Source organism: Semicossyphus pulcher, unplaced genomic scaffold (genome assembly GCF_022749685.1).
Source record: "Semicossyphus pulcher isolate SPU_LCO1_2020_fin unplaced genomic scaffold, fSemPul1.0.p SCAF_8, whole genome shotgun sequence".
Classification (NCBI taxonomy): domain Eukaryota; kingdom Metazoa; phylum Chordata; class Actinopteri; order Labriformes; family Labridae; genus Semicossyphus; species Semicossyphus pulcher.
This window is the reverse complement of record NW_027211759.1, coordinates 21,906,838-21,923,430: the sequence shown is the minus strand read 5'-3', so window position 1 is coordinate 21,923,430 and position 16,593 is coordinate 21,906,838. Positions and strand designations below refer to the sequence as shown.

Below are 16,593 nucleotides of genomic sequence, written 5' to 3'. Positions count from 1 at the left end.
AGGTGAGTCAGTGGTTATATAAAACATCCACAGCCATGAAGTTTCTTTCAGTAAATTATCACTTTTTAAAATTTATATTAAACAATATTCCACACAGTTACAGAGAAGAAATCTCATTGCCTTAGTTGGCAACCAATAACCAATAACATACCATTTTCATCTGTTGTAGTAGAACCCAAGCTCTGAATAATTTATACAGATTGTCAAACTCTGAGGAAATATTGAAGTAAAACTGGACAATTAAATAAAACCCTTTAAGCAACAATTTACCTCAAATCCTTTTAAGGAGAAAAACACACAAATGGTAATGTTTTCTGCATATTCAATTGACTTTACAATCAAAGTTTGGAAAAAATATGCAACTTCTGCTCAAAAATAGCTGTTATCAACACTGGACACTGTGTGTCATTATTAGAATTTAAAAAAGTCACACTCGTCCATATTTATAGTTCTCTTTTCAGTTCCTCTTATGAAGTGGGACTGCTGACAGTGTAAACCCTGCATCCAGTAGGGGAGACAAATTAATAAACAGGAAAAACATGAGAACTCTCAGTTGCATCTTAAAATAATGCCTGAATGATAGGTGCATATCTTCTCAGTGTTTCAGTTGTGTTTTCTTCCCAAAATTCTTCACTTTCCCTCTTGAGCAAATGTCACTCCACAAAAGTATGTCATTGGGAGACAGGCGGAGAGAAAGCAACAGAGGCCATGGTGGACACAGTCCACACAGGCATCACATGTTGGGAGGGCCACCCCGCCGTCCCAGCTTTCAGGAGACAGTTTCTTTTCTGTGATCTCGATGGCAAAGGGGCTTCAGGATTTTTTTTGCTTCTTGGCACTTTTCCTGTTAAACTCCTCTTCCTCTCTTCTCTCCTCCTCCAGATCTTCTTGCACAGCCATTTTCAAGCTAAAGTAGCAAAGCACAGGGATAAAGAAGAACAATGTTATGTAAAAGGGAATAAATAAAACGTCTCTCACAGCAAAAAGCACACACCTACGGTTAAGGACAGTAAGCTTAATTTCCATCTCACCTCTTGGCCTCTTCTTTCTGCATATCTCTCCAGCTGCTCTCCATGAACCTAAGTGCATAGTCACTTTCATCCCTGTATCTGAGGGGGGGGAAACAAATGAGTTCTTTCATGTAGAATATGGTTAACAACACACTTGTAACCGGAATATGTGGGGACAGCACTTACTTGTTTCGATCGTAGCCAAAGATCTCCTTAATGTGCCGGGAAATTTGGTCTTGCTCCTCACCTCCATCATCAATAAAATCATCCATTTCTGAGTCATACTCATCCTCCTCATCCTCATATTTCCTCTTGTATGCAGACGTGATGGGTGGCAACATTGGACCTGGACAATGAATACAGTAATTACCCTTTAAGCTACATATGAAAAAAAGACACCATGTAAAAGATTTGGGCACTAAGAATGGTAAAAAACTAGCTCGTGATTTCAGAATGACTAAGTCTAGAAAAGTCAGATTCATGGTAAAATGGTTAATGACATTGAAATTAGTTTCTGTGTTAGAATGATCGGATTTCTCTGACCCAGGAAAGAAAGACAGGACAAGGCCGATGCTGACACAATTCATCCGCTTTGGCAAACAAACCCTTTGCCCAGTAGTATTGATAGTGTCATTTTGGCTGTGTGCAAAATGCCAGCAGCTGTTACGAGATGTAATGTAACGCTATGTAATCTTATGTTATAAAGTTGCTATTGGCGTATGTGCATTATGACCTGAAAATGAGAGGCTTAATGTTTTCTTTGCTGTGTGTATAAAACTACACCAGAAAATCACTCATTATTCATGGCTCATACACTGTGCATCTTCTTTACGTTCCAATTGTTTTTTTATAAAAATTCACACAATATTAACTCAGTAACATGTATTCCATTCTACATAAAATACACAACTGTTCTAGCAGGATACTAGACCTGTAAACATCCTCCTTCAAGCTGATCTGAGATAAGGGTACACGAATAAAAAATATATATATATATAACCATTTATTCTTTTGTAGTTGTCTGTACTAACGTCGGCCCTTTGCAATACTGTATTAAAAACAGCTGAATTAATTACAATTAAACAAACCCAGTTCTTTGGTAATATAACACCAGGATCCTTTCTATGGTTCTCACCTGGTGGTCTGTTCATCATAGGTCTGGGAGGCATTCCTGGTCTAGGAGGCATTCCTGGTCTAGATGGCATTCCTGGTCTAGGTGCCATCCCAGGTCTCTGCTGCATGCCTGGACGAGGAGGGCCGCCTGGTCTTTGTCCACCAACATTCTTGGATGAGATGGTCTCTGACACCACAGTGCACTTGGGTCTTCCAGGTCCTGATCCCATTGTGCCACTCGGTCGTGCCATTCCCCCACCACCAGGCCGTCCGGGTCCAACCCCTGGAGGTCGGGATCCACTACCTCCAGGGTGACCCTGCAGGCCTCTCCCACCTGGCCGAGCCTGCGGGACACCGCCAGGCCGGGCCTGTGGGATACCGCCAGGCCGAGCCTGCGGGACACCGCCAGGCCGAGCCTGCGGGACACCGCCTGGCCGGGCCTGCGGGACACCGCCTGGCCGACCCTGAGGGACACCGCCTGGCCGGGCCTGTGGGACACCGCCAGGCCTTCCTTGAGGTTGGCTCCCTGCCTTAGGAGGGCCGCCCGATGAGGGTCTCATCACTGAATTACCACTTGATTTTAATGCTGAATTCATTCCAGGCCTCACTGGTTCTCCTTTTCCTTGTGACCTGTGGCCACCAACTGTAGGTCCCTGCTTCAATGAGCTTCCCTGACTGGGCCTGACCTGTGGGGAGCTCCCATTTTGAGATTTTTGGCCTGTTAGAGCTGTACCAGATGGTCTGCTCCCAGCAATACCTGAAGATCTTCCATGAAGTGATGATGAGCTTTCTTTTTTGAAGCTAAGGTCACTTGAGGTGCTGGATTTGTGGCTTGACGAGGGCTTGGGGCCTGCTTGTTTTGCTGAAACCTGAGAAGACGTGGCTTTAGGAGGAACTTTACTGTTTAGGGCACCGGATGAACTAGACATGCTTGTCTTGGATCTATCTCTATCACTGTGAGACATCTTGGGTCTCTCTCTTTCTCTGTCACTGACAGTGGGCTTGGATGAAGAGTGGCCTTTATTGCTATTGGGTATCTGGTACGACTTCTTCACTGACCCACTGGGCTGACTTGTCTTTTCTAAGGAGTTCTTTTGTGGTTTGCTGTTCTTCTGTTCCTTCTCTAAAGTGCCTTGTCTTATTGAACTGGAGCTAGACTGAGGTTTGCGTTCTCTCTCTCGCTCAGCCTTTGAGTTTTTGTCTTTGTCTTTATCTGGTCTCTTTGCCCTTCGCTCCATCTCCAGTTCCCGTATCTCGTCGGCTGTGCGGAGCCTTTCATCCTTTTTCACTGTCTTGGGTTTTAAGTCAACTGGCTCAAACTGCTTCTTCTCTGCCAATTTCAATAATTCTGCAAAGTTCATGGGATTTGGAGCAGCCTTTGGGGGGCCACTGGATTTTTTAGAGGAGGGTTTGCTGCCACTACTACTACTACTCCCACTCACAGCTGTTGTTTTCCCCGGTCTCAGAGGCTGTGGCTCCTGTTCTGGCTCTGAATCTGTCTGTTCATACTCATAATTATCCTCATCGTCCTCCGGGTCAATTGAGTAATTCCTAAATCCGTCCTCATTCATTGACTTTCTTTCTTCCTCCATTTCTTGTTTCGTTCTCCTTTTCTTAGGAAGTTCTACCACCGGGATGCCATTGTAGCCTCTGAAATTGTCCTTAGTCCTGGAAGCCATGGCTCGTGCTTTACGGTCTGACTTCAACTCCACCCTCTTGGCTAGTAATTCATCCTTCTCTTTCCTCAGTTGTGTTTCTGGGGGGAAACGAAAAATAATAACAATTAATTAATTATGTTTTTTTGTACAGAATGCATATCAAATTTCAGAGATCTACCTTTAAATAATTTTAGTGTTGTCACCTTTCTTTCTTGTTTCAACGGTTTGCTTCTTCAGTAAGGCTTGCACAGCAGCAGGATTTACCCCTCTCGACTTGGGGTCCTTTTTTGGTGGTCCAGTTTGTAAACTGTATCTCTTTTGCTAGAAATGGCAGGGGGGAAAAACAAAGCAGTTTATTGAATAGGGATTAATTACACAGCACTCTTTAACATCCATAGTGGTAAATTTCTTAATTATAGGCAGTTTTCTTAGCATGTGTATCTCGAGGGGAGAAGTTAGCCACACTATCAGATCCTCCCTAACGGATGAGCTGGCATTTGTGTGCTCACACGGTTACATTATCTTCGATTTCTTATTCTTCTGTTAGTAAATTGAGTAAAGTGACAGTTTTTTATCTTACCTGAACACTGCCGAGGCCCTGGTTTTGCGAGGCGATGTCCAATATATTATCGAAATCCATCATTTTGGCAGCAGCTGATGTAAACTGGATATTTGAAATGAATCGAGCAAAAACTTAGCCAACAGTGCTGATTGCTACACTTAGCTTTTAGCTTACAAATCAGGTTAATTAGCTCTTTGGTTTGGCGTTACCAAACGGCACTCAGACAGCTATAAGGAAAACACCTAATCAAACTCGGTCCTTTTTGAGAAAAACTGCAATTTAAAGGGGAGAAGCTACTTTAGCGTTAGCACATGCTAGCGAACTTAATGCTAGCTAACCCAACATTAACTAACAAACCGAGAAGGCTGAAAGACGAACTTCCCTCTCTGTACTGATATAACACACCGAACTATGGCCAAATCCATCAATTTAGCCTTGTGATTAGAGCTTTCCAAAAGAAAAGCACTGGAAACTCAGCCATAACAAACGCCGGGTGGGGGAGAATCTGACGCTAACAGCCAGAAAGACCGAAATATTAAGTACTCCAGAGAGTATCCTGAGGAAGTGAGAGGACTCCCTCTTACGTACTTCCGCCATTGCAAGATTACAACGAGTCAGTACGGTAAGCCAGTTATGTTCGTTTCGCGAAGTTCAACTTTATACAAAGTCCCTTAAACTGATGAAATCCAAATATGCTATGCAATATCGCTATGAATTACTTAAAAACGACCTACTTTATGAATACTGACCTATTTTTTTTATGTTTTTGTTTGCTTGTTATTTGTTTTGTTTTATTTTATTCTATTTTACATACTCTATTGTGCAATGTTTTGTGTCGTTTAAGTGATGTCTGTTTATTCTACATAAAACCAATTTTATGAATCTAGTGAATGTTTGCCTTACAGTTTGTTACTGTGAATTTTCTACAATAAAGTTTTTTTGGGAAAGAAAACAGTTCGTTTCGGTCTTTAGTCATTTGGTCTATATGTTTCTAAGTGTGACAATACAAATAACCTACAAAGTTAGATCAAATTGAACATTAGCGAAAATTAATTTTAATAAATGGAGTTATCTTCTTCAATAAATGTAAAAATAATACGACGAAGAATTTAAGACATCAAAAACAAAAAAAAGGGCTCTGAAACGTATGTAACATTAAAAAGTAGCCCTGATACATAGCAAGTCCAGTGAAAAAAGTATTTGAATATAAATCAAATATTTAAAAAGAAATTACAAAAAGTGAACAAGATTGGTGTCAGTGAATTTATATTATATTCTTTATACTATTATACTTTTTTTAGAAATAAATTAAAATGATAGGTACATCAAAATAAAATAATGAGATAGAACAAATAAACTACAACAATATACAGTTGGAAAATCCTAATATTATGTAAACAAGAGAGAAAATTATTCCTTATTAAAAAGATCATTAAGAAGTTCCACTGTTTTGTTCCTTTTTTTTGTATGTATAAGTTTAGTATTATGTGTGACTAGTACTTCCGCCTGTCGTTCTTTACGCAATATCCGTCGAAAAAATATTTTGACGTTTGTAGTCCACATGATGTCGCTACACTGTTGATATCGAAACATTCAGAATACTCTAGAAATGCGATGTAGGGTTTCACCAAAGCTCCTTGGGTAACCCAATCGAGTTAATAGAGGTGTCATTCCACCTTTTAGAATCAAAGTTTATCACAAATACCTATTTTATTAGTTTGAGGTGAAGACTTTGTGTCCTCTGAAGTTATAAATATTGTATCATATTTTATAAGATGCACTTAATAAAATGTAGTTTAAAGCATTAAGTGGAATACATTTAAATATTTGATTCTGAAATAAGGTGTAGTGGAAGCGTCAACAAGCATAAAAATGAAATACAAGAGCCTCAAATTCCTACTTGAGTACAGTTTTTGAGTAACTTTACTAAACATCTCTGCACCAAGGTTGGAAATCACAGAAACCAAAATGTTTCTAAAAATAGATCATACTCTTATGAAGTGTAAACGAGGCGCTATGGGAGACAGATATAACATGGCAAAAGGGTGGGAAAAAATTAAATGATTGATTTGATTAATTGATATTTTTTATAATGAGTAGCCTATGTGCCTACCTTTGGGAATTGAGCATATCAAAAAAGAAAATGATGCTGTATCAGAAACTCAAACTAACAGAAAAGGAGATGGAAAATAAACTTTATGTTCATAATAGCTCCCAATCCAATTATTTCAAAAGAGCAATATATTCAGCCAATAGAGATATTTATCAGGCTTTTCGTCAAATCTCTAACGTCTTATCTGACACATGTACAAAGGGCTATCGATGCACAATCATAAATAAGCTCGAGATAAATGTTCCTAACAAGCTCCATCTCTGTTCAATGTAAATAAAGGCCATCTGCTCCAATATGTAAACAGCGAACGGACTCCTCCTATCCGGGCGTCCCTGACGTCTTGACCTGCCCCCTGTCACGACCACTATATGCTCCTATTGGCCAACAGAGGAAACCACGCCCACTCTATCATTGGCCTCTCTCCTCCTACCGGACGTCGGACCGCCTACCGCAGCCAGGACAAAAACAATCGGCATCCCTTGAACACTACAGCACAAACAGGAGGACGTAAAACGAATTTAGATATTATAAACACTTTCTTTATAGATACCGACACCACCGAGGGAGAAATGGTTTCTCCGGTAACAGTGGTGAGTACGAGCGTTGATATTTATTACCCACTCAATAGAAATAATGCTGATAGCTAGTTTAGCTACATGATAACAACACTTCCAAAGACATAATAATCAGTCTTTACTGTGGTTATTTTTATTATATGTTCAATATAGACTGCCAAGACGCTCAATCGGTATTTGCATTCATTTTCACAGCATAGCATGTCAAACTTAGTCTTCGAAGGCCAGCGCGTGCTCTCTGGGTGATAATGTTACTAGCAGGAAATAAGAATGTCTCTTCACTAAATTTGATTAAATGTTCAGCCAGTTGTCCATCGACACCCACGTTGCTATTGTCAGTGTCTTACTGCCTTCACTGCATTTCATTATGTTCATCTGTATCCACTGGAGACTGAAAGTAGAAACTTTTATGTTCAGAGTAGCTGTTTCCTTGACATTTTGGCACGTTCAAGCGCAGACTATTCAAACGGTTCCCTCTCCATATTCCACGTACAAAAGGACGTTTCCTCAGATTTCCAAAGGCAACCCCTGACAAAAAGAAAACCTATCATGTGACGACCTTTTTTGTCTTTTTTTCTCTCTCTCATGTGCCCTCCAGTAACGCATGCGCAGACTAGTGCTCTGCTGTGGCTGTCTTTCTTCTCCTCTTTGCTTCATCTGTGCTTTTAACTACTCTGTTATTTAGCCTGTTTATTAGCTACATAACTGACCCTGCATGAATTTAGCTACTTTGACCAAAAAAAAGTGCGTCTACATGAATAATTAAAACCGTCTTAGCATCCTCTTACTTTGACAGAGCTGCTATGAAATGTTACTCCATTTGCAGGGGCCGTGAAGGATGGTGTGGTGTAACTTGGCCTGTGGTAAACCCTGATGTGTAGCCTGTGTAATCGCCGTGAGAGGAGCCTGTGAGGAGGAATGCGTGACATACAAACTAGTTGCCTTAGTGATGACGGTTCTTTGCCGGTCCTGGTGATGCTTAACTTCATTAAAGCCTTGGCCCCTCTAGTATAAGAGTGTAAGGTAATGTAGAGCTATGTGCTTAGATAAAACGCTCTAAGATAGATAAGACACACATCTGGACAAGCAAACTAAAGCCAAAAAATCCTCATAGTTATTAGCCAGTTATTATCACAATTAGCCTTATTGTTTGGTCTCAGAATATTGTATGGTTGATTAAAGTGAACAAGGAACATTGGACAAACAGGAAATTTCAACAGGTTCAGGGTATGTGGGTTCACTCTATTGTTTCTGAGAGGTTAAGAAACATATGGTCCAACTCTGTTATTTCACTTTATTATGCTAACAATGCAGCTTCCTTTTATTTTCTGACTCTTAACTATTCTTCAATAAACACTACCCCTAAATTCCATGATATAGAATCAGCCACTCAGAGCACATACAGTCTCAGATCAGCACACGCTGTCCTGTGCTTATGTGAACCTTGCACCTGCTGGCAGGCGCATGCTGTAACCCAGAGATACAGTGGGAGATTCACCTTGGTTTTCACTGCCATTTAAATATTGTCCTTTCCCCTCGAAACTCTCTATAACTTTCTAACTAAGCTTTTGAATAACTCAACAAACTTATGTTACAAAAACATAGTTCATTTACGATCCAGTTTATTTTTCCTCCTGGTTCCTCTGTATGAAAGAACATTGAGTGCTGTACTGGTTGTCTGCAGTTGACCTCAAGTAATCCCTCAAGTTAAAGCAGCTGTAAGGAAGAATGTGTGCGATGATACATCCTCATTGTCACATGACTTACATGCTAGCTGTGCTTGCCAGGACTGTACTTATGTTACAGTTTCCTTCTGACAAACTGAGCACACAAGAGTTTGCAGGTCTTTTTTATATTTACAAGTATCGTGTTTGGCGCAGAATGGTTGAATAGACGTTCGTCCAGGCTAGGTGTTATTCAATGCTTCAAAGCTGTGCTATTGTCTGTTTCTGTGTGGCACGAAATCATTAGTGCATTACGTTAGGCATCATGTAATGCAGGCAAGATGGTTGACCTTTTGAGTTGAGTCTTTTACTAGCACTGATGTGTAGTTCAAGATAACAAAAATAAAAAGTAAGTTTGTTTTTAATGTTGTTTCTTTGGTTTTAGATTCAGAGCCTTATTGGAAAAGAGAGTCACTGTATGCTGTTGTTCCTTCCACAAAAACACCCTGCTGCCTGTTAGTGACCATGCAAATACAGTCAATCATTAACCATATCATTCTTTACCAAGGGACAGAGGCAGCTACCAGCCGTATACTGCAGCCCTTTTGCAAACAGCCTTTATTTATAATGCAATCAATCAGGCGGCAGCGTGATAACACAATTTCCTTTGCATCCCCAAACGCCGTCCTGTGCTTTTATTCTGCCGACAGCTGAGTGTCAGCAGACCGAGCTCGTCGTCCCTTTCAGCGTCCCTGCAGACAAACTGATGCTTCAATCAATGAGAGAGGAGGAGGATACAGATGAACACTCTGAAAATCTCATTCAATAGGAGAACTAAAGCATTACAGCCACTGCGGCCCTGTTTGTTCATTTTCCACCAGGCAATTTGGGCTTTGTGATGTAACCGTTTGCTGCAATCACTTTCTAGCTAAATGGGATTTGTTACATCAGATATTAGAGCAGTAATGGGGGGGATCTGACAAACAATTGACCATTAAATTAAATTGAGGCCTGTGGCTAATTTATAATCGTATCACTGTGGGAGATTCCAGTCCAGCTAATGATACAAAGAGATAATCTATTCTTCTTTATGGTTTTGGGCTTGTTCAGTCCCGCCTCTCTCCTACTTTTAGCCCCTTTTTGTCATTGTGTAGATAAAGAAAGATTACGTGGAAAACAATGGAGAGGGAAGCTGCAGAGTATGGCTGAAGCACAGCGTGAATTGGATCAAAGGTTATGGGAATCTCGGACTTCCACCCACCTTCCTTCCTGGATCTGTATTCACCCTATAAATCCCAGACTCCGCTCTAGTGATCTACATTTTATTGTTGGGTTTATTTTCCCACAGAGACCAATCGAACTAGTTAGCCTAAACATCACTCGGCCCTCTGTTCTCTATTATAGAACAGATAGGCTCTATCTGTTTAATGCAGACCCTTGAATTCAAGGTTGTATACCACAGATGTGTTGTGTTTCCTTGTGTCCTGTGCTTACACAGCCACCACTGGCCTGATAAAACAGTTATGATATTGGCTAGACTGGGAGCGCTGCCAGTGCTGGCTCCCCCTGCTCGGCCTTAATGGGATGGATAGCCTCACCAAACACTGGCACGCACACACACATTTCTGTCATTAGACTAGCTTTAATCTTTATTTATGTCTCCATTTGGTTTGTGAAGGCCAGGCAGAGTACAGCGTGGAGAGGAGAGGAGAGCATTAGTTCTCATTATACACCCTGCTTTAGTGGTGCCTCAGTGGAAACATTCCTGTCATGCTACTTGGAAGTGGAAGAAACTGATCTGAAATAGATATGTCAGCAGAAAACAAAGGTGCTTTTTTCCTTTTGTCATAGTATAGTGTAAACAAGCTCATTCTGATACTCATCTCTGTCTTGTTAGATCAGACTCTGGCTGGGCTGTTCTAATAATGGCAAACCTGTTATTCCTCGTTTTGTTTCTTTGGAAGGCAGAAAAGACAAAAACTAAAACTGTGTGAGGTGTGTAGAATAAACGGGTTTAGTCACACAGAATTATACTCTGATGATGCCTTGCAAAGTGCCAAACCCCAACCAGGATCTCTAACTATTCACACACATGTACACACTGATGCCTTTGGGAGCAATTTAAGGTTCAGTGTCTTGTCAGAGGACTGCAAGCAGCTGGGGATTGAACCGCCAACCTTCCAACTAAAAGGCGGCCGACTCTACCACCACTAGAGGTGGGACAAAATATCTGTATGGCAATATATCATTGTCCGGACACGTGCAATACAATTATTGATAGGATATGGATATTTGAATTTACAAATATGTCGCTCCAAACTGATTGTCCTGCGATTTTGACTCAGCACGACTTCATGACTCATCGCGGAGGCCCTCATGACATGATTAAAGGATCTGAACAGAAATGAATTGGTCGAAGAAGTTAAGCATGATGGATCACTATATGGTGGTCTTGCAATATATCAGTTATCACAGAATCGCTGTATTGTGGTATTATCGTTATCATGGGCGACATATCACACATCGTATCATGGGTTACCCTGCGATTCCCACCCCTATCCATGACCGGCCCCTCTACTGAATGAGAAAATGAAATTGTCACACACTTACACGAACATAGAATAACACTGACAGTTGTGATTAAAAAAAAAGTTAAAGATATAATTTCGAAGATCTCAGTTTCGTTCTCTCTTGCGGCACCTAGTGGCGATAAACCATAATTGCGGGAGTACTCTTCCCAATTTAACCAGACGTCCACAGTTGGCTCTGGTTGTAACTCTAGATTTTCCTCGCTGACGGTCGCTTTCCTTTTAAGACTGTTTGCCTTCATCTGAGCGTCGAGTTTGTTTCTTTTCCTTTGGATTTTCACTTCTTGTTGAAGTTGTATCTGTAGTCATCCATCTTTTCTTTGTTTATTCAGCCATAGTAGATTACTGTTTACTCGCAACACTTGCAGAGACCGGAAAAGCAGCCGCTTAGCTCCGCCTACCCTCTCTGGCAGACCAACCACTGCTGGCTGATGGAAAACGCGTCACTAACTGGGCACCGCTTGTGATTTTTCTCCGCTGAAGTTGCACCAGACACCCAGTCTGTAATACTGCAAATGCACAGGCTTTCATCAGTGAGCCATAGGCTCAATCACCATTGTGTTCCCTCATTTGGTAAGAGATAGTGACTTAACAGACATTTATTTACATGAAAATCTTCAAGATTATCACTTTAAAAGTACGGAGACAAGAAAGAGTTAAAGCACCAGTTTGAAGCTGTCTTTTATGATAGTTCACTAAATTGCTTGATGTATTTGTAATGTTATTCCAAGGTGTGGGAGCACCAATTTTTGGTGCTAAACATTTATCAAAGTCACAGTGGAAGATCTGAGTGAAAGTGACAACACTTAAACATCAGGCTGTCTGCATTCATGGCCGATGCTAAGTCACTTTAGAGCTCCATATTCTCTTTAATCAGATCTGAATGCACAGAAAGTTATTTGCTCTAAATATCCGCATTTGTCAGGAGTCTTTGAATGCATCGTGCCTCCTCAATAAACTTTTTTAATGGCTGCCTCATAGAAATATATTTTGAGCTGCTGATTAGTCCGTTTTTATATCTGATTTAAAGCTTAAATCACAGTAGATTAAACGTGTCTTGTTGTCTAAATATTCTTGTGACCATTAAATGTCAAATCCCTTTAGTATTCCTGCTGTGCCCATTGCACACAAATCAAACCAGCTACAGCAGGGCAGGCCTGAGGTCAGTCATACAGCGTGTCTGATCCTGTTCAGTAATTCAGCACACTGTTTTATTGAGCAGTTGTGCAACCAGGAGCCTCCTCTGCTTCCCCGTGTGAACGAGAGTGACCCCTGATAATCACTCACCTCCTCTCCTTCTCACTTCTCCACCCCTCAATCCAGCTGTCATGTGCACGCCTGTAACCCCGTGTCACTTCCTTTCCTCTGCCCTGCTTACTTGTGAATATTGCAATCGGCTTTCAGCTCGCGTTTGCATCATTTAACTCCACCAGAGAATGTTTAATCGATGGGGATGCAAAATAGCCGCCTCAAGATATTAATTTAGGCAGCTTAGTCTCTATTCGACTGTTACTCCTTCCTCATCCTCCCCCTCCAAGTCATACTGGGATCCTTCTTATCTCAGTTCAAGTGAACCGTCACTTAATTCTCCTCCTTTCCAAATCAATCCCTCCTTTCTTCCCCCTCTCTGACCCCCGGGCTCATTACTCTTAAGCCTAGAAAGTGATTCTCAGAATCATAGGTGGTGTGTCCCTCTGGGGGCGTTGTGAAACCTCTTTCTCATCTGGTTTTTTTGTATATTTATGACCCTGTTAGGCCTCCTCTATTTGTACAGAAAGAAATATGACTGCTTAAACAGTTGGAGAGAAGAATTTGAGACTTCAGTGAACTACACAGTTCCCAAGAACATGAGATAAAGAGGAGAAGGTAGAGCAGAGGAGGAGAGGAGACATCAAACAAAGAAGAAGAGGTTACAGGGAGTCAAAGTAGTGGGAGCTTTTTTGTATTTCCCCTCAGACTTGCTGAGTTTCACTTCAGCCACAAATCATGTGCAAGCCTGGCACAGTGACGTACAGTGACCACACAAAGCATGCATGAGGAGTGCTGCAGACTGAACAGAAACCACTTCTAGTGTTATACACTGACAACAGTTGCTTAATTAAGTGACTTCCTTTAATTGCAGCTTTAAAAATAATAACATTAATATTTAATCTGCTTTCAGGTCAAGAGTGAAGGCCCAAAGCTGGTGCCGTTCTTCAAGGCCACCTGTGTGTACTTCGTCCTGTGGCTGCCCACCTCGAGCCCCTCCTGGTTCAGCGCCCTCATCAAATGTCTGCCCATCTTCTGCCTGTGGGTGTTCTTACTGGCACACGGCTTCAGCTTCCTAGGTGCTCACTCCAGCGCCCGCAAGATCCTTGCTGGCCTCATCTTTTCTGCTCTGGGCGACGCCTTTCTCATCTGGCAGGAGCAGGGCTACTTTGTCCACGGTGAGGAGAGAGCCGCACACACACGCTGACAGTAGTCTCATCTACAGGATTAATTACTTTCATATGGGTTTTATATTAAAGTAATAAATCTGGGTGTTTATACCTGGGTCTTACTATTACTGTCATTGCATGTTTGTATCTGGGACATGCCTAAAAAGTTCATCAGAAGAGAGAAGATCAACAGCAGATTTGTTGACATCCATCATAGTTAGGCATTATTCTTTACTTGATAGATAAATAGGATGCTACTTCCCAGTGTTCTGTTTAAATTAAAATCATCTATAATGTCCTACAGGCCTCCTGATGTTCGCCATCACCCACATCCTCTACTCGTCCGCCTTCGGGATGAAGCCCCTCAACGTGTCAGCCGGCCTCGTGATCTCTGCTGTCTCCTCCCTGAGCTACATGCTGCTCTACCCCTACCTGTCCGGCCCCTTCACCTACCTGGTGGCCGTCTACATCGCTCTGATCGGCTTCATGGGCTGGAGGGCCATGGCGGGCGTGCAGCTCGCCAACGACCTGTGGACCTGGACCAAGCTGTCGGCCTGCCTGGGCTCCATGCTCTTCATGGTGTCCGACCTCACCATCGCCGTCAACAAGTTCTGCTTCCCCGTGCCGCACTCGCGCGCCATCATCATGGCCACCTACTACGCCGCCCAGATGCTAATCGCGCTGTCGGCCGTGGAGTGCCAGGACGCGGTGGTGGCCAGGAAGAGATCATGAGGTACCACTGTTTCCCTCGCAAGAGGCCTTGAAGCTGGGAAGGCGTCAGCCGGCTCCTCTCGGGCCCTGAGTGATCATGGACACGTCTCACTGCCAGATCCCTGCCCCTCCACCCTCTTCTCAGTGTGGGGCTCCCACACCATTACCACGATGACTGGTCCACTATCACCCTAACACCCCTATAGTACGATAGTCTTACACTTGTCTTCTTACCACAAAGACATGGCCGTATTGTCTTCAGTCCTTCCTACATCCTCTGATCCTAGAATGGCTGTCTCTTAACCTAGTTACCATGGAGACAAGTGTAGTAATATTAACCTGCTATATATAGAGAGAGTATTATTTACTTTAATCTATTATGTTTTAATTTAAGGGGAGCATGTCACTGGGGACCTTTACGACGTGTGTGTGTGTGTGCGTGAGAGCGATTGTGTGTGTGCATAGACGTGTGTGTTTAACACCCTTACCTCGCTTTCCACACAGTCCCCTCGCACATCGACTTATGTAGTCCAATCAAACACTTCAACTTCCTTTTTTGTATTTTTTTGTTGCCTGTTAAAAAGGGAGAGCTTTTTTTATGCCCATATTTGGCTTTTCCTCCCTGTTCCCCTGAATTTAAAGATGCTACGTTTCAATTCAGGTGAAAATCCACCGTAGTTTCAGTCCCTTACATTTCACTCACAACGACCACACTGCCTTTTCTCACTCTATTTTCTAACACCCTTAACAAAGCCACTACCAGCCTGTCTAGGTGAACAAAATAGGGCATCCTTGAGTACCTACATAAACAGATAATAAATGACGCAGTGAGGTGGAAAGACAAGAAGAGAAAGGTGCAACAACCGCTGTGTATTTGTTTTTAGTGGTTGAGCTCTTGCGTGTGTGTTTGTGGAACTTCCTGCTGCCACAAAGAGAACACAGTAAACACTGGAGTCACAGCAGACCACTGTACACACTATAACCTGCTGTACAGTGCCTGCCACCTGACACCTACAACCCCTGCTGCTTTAGATATTAGGAAACATCCACAGGAGTTCTTATTGCTGGACCAGATCAGCCGCCCCATGCTGCCATCGGCCCGGGACCATGTTATGAAGACTGCAAAGAAAGGGCTATGTTACTAGCTGGAGTCTTGTGTGTGTGTGTGTGTTTGTGTGTGTTTGTGTGTGTATGTGGGCCCTTCACTCATCCATGACGATACACAAACATGCACATAAGAACGCACACATCGCCCAGGGCAGCCTGACGAGGAAGTAAAAGAAGAAGGGAGATGAGGGAACTGGCTTGTCATGTGAGGGAACAGTTATCCCATTATTCCCAATAATTCCCCGTCACAGGACACTTCATCAGCTTTAATCCGGCAAAATCCGCCGCAGCTAATCCCTGACAGGTAGACTGATATTTTGTCTTTCATCTATCACACATTTTTCCCCCTCCTCTCACCTTCCATTAGTTTCACCCTCTCAGATGAAGTGTCTTAGCGAGTATTGAAGATGTGTACTGGAACTCTTTCTTCGTGCGTCTGCGTCACGAGTGTGTGTGCCTGCGTGAGAGTGTGTCTCAGCTTTGTGTGCGACAAATCAGAACCAACTCAAGGCCAGAAATGCTGTGAACCATCTTAGTATGTGGAGTAGACACACTACTTGATATCTTTAATGTATTCTCACAAGGCTCTTAAACCGTATTCTTAGCTTCATAACCTCTTTATTGCTTTTATAGCATCGCCTGAATATGTGCTCAGTTAACTTTGAAGTAGTATTACACAAGGTAAAGTATATTCTAGGGATGCACGATATTATCGGCGCGTTATCGGTATCTGCCGATATTTTCTGCCGATAAAACAACGATTTAATTACGCCCAAACGCTCGATGATTCCCAAAAACAGCATTAACTCGGCTCAATGTGCGCGCACACTACCTGCACAAATTAGCCGAAAATACACTCACGGCCAAAGCCGACGGTAACAGAGTGTAACATAAACATCAGTGCAAAACTAACTTACATATTCATGGACGCACACACAATAAAAAGAGTCCGTCAGGGATCACTGACGTCTCCGTAGTAGGAGCAGTAAACAAGTCCGGGCATGTCTCCCTCACTGCCATGTTTCGGGGGGGAATGCTGCATTCAAGTGTGCTCAGAAATATGAGTGATCAGACA

At 42.4% G+C, this 16,593-nt stretch overlaps 2 protein-coding genes across 2 annotated transcripts; one reads left to right on the top strand and one right to left on the bottom strand.

Moving 5' to 3' along the window:
- Positions 1–51: 51 nt before the first annotated feature.
- spty2d1 (SPT2 chromatin protein domain containing 1) lies at positions 52–4,885 on the bottom strand. Its single transcript, XM_069686492.1, has 6 exons — positions 4,362–4,885; positions 3,985–4,102; positions 2,146–3,879; positions 1,197–1,356; positions 1,032–1,109; positions 52–907 (listed from the first exon to the last, which is right to left on the bottom strand). Exons 1-6 carry the CDS (start codon positions 4,422–4,424, stop codon positions 814–816), a joined length of 2,247 nt encoding a protein of 748 aa, XP_069542593.1. The 5' UTR covers positions 4,425–4,885; the 3' UTR covers positions 52–813.
- A 2,055-nt stretch (positions 4,886–6,940) lies between these two features.
- tmem86a (transmembrane protein 86A) lies at positions 6,941–16,285 on the top strand. Its single transcript, XM_069686906.1, has 3 exons — positions 6,941–7,046; positions 13,445–13,709; positions 14,005–16,285. The coding sequence occupies exons 1-3, from the start codon at positions 7,026–7,028 to the stop codon at positions 14,430–14,432; spliced, it is 714 nt and encodes a 237-aa protein (XP_069543007.1). The 5' UTR covers positions 6,941–7,025; the 3' UTR covers positions 14,433–16,285.
- The last annotated feature ends 308 nt before the right edge of the window (positions 16,286–16,593 follow it).

Excerpts from the sequence above, each read along its gene's own strand:
- spty2d1 (XM_069686492.1), bottom strand. The coding sequence starts at position 4,424 with ATGATGGATTTCGATAATATATTGGACATCGCCTCGCAAAACCAGGGC. Across the intron at positions 1,357-2,145 it reads TATGATGAACAGACCACCAG|GTCCAATGTTGCCACCCATC; the intron begins GTGAGAACCATA and ends TTCATTGTCCAG. Across the intron at positions 908-1,031 it reads CAGAAAGAAGAGGCCAAGAG|CTTGAAAATGGCTGTGCAAG; the intron begins GTGAGATGGAAA and ends TTGCTACTTTAG.
- tmem86a (XM_069686906.1), top strand. The coding sequence starts at position 7,026 with ATGGTTTCTCCGGTAACAGTG. Across the intron at positions 7,047-13,444 it reads TGGTTTCTCCGGTAACAGTG|GTCAAGAGTGAAGGCCCAAA; the intron begins GTGAGTACGAGC and ends ATCTGCTTTCAG. Across the intron at positions 13,710-14,004 it reads GCAGGGCTACTTTGTCCACG|GCCTCCTGATGTTCGCCATC; the intron begins GTGAGGAGAGAG and ends AATGTCCTACAG.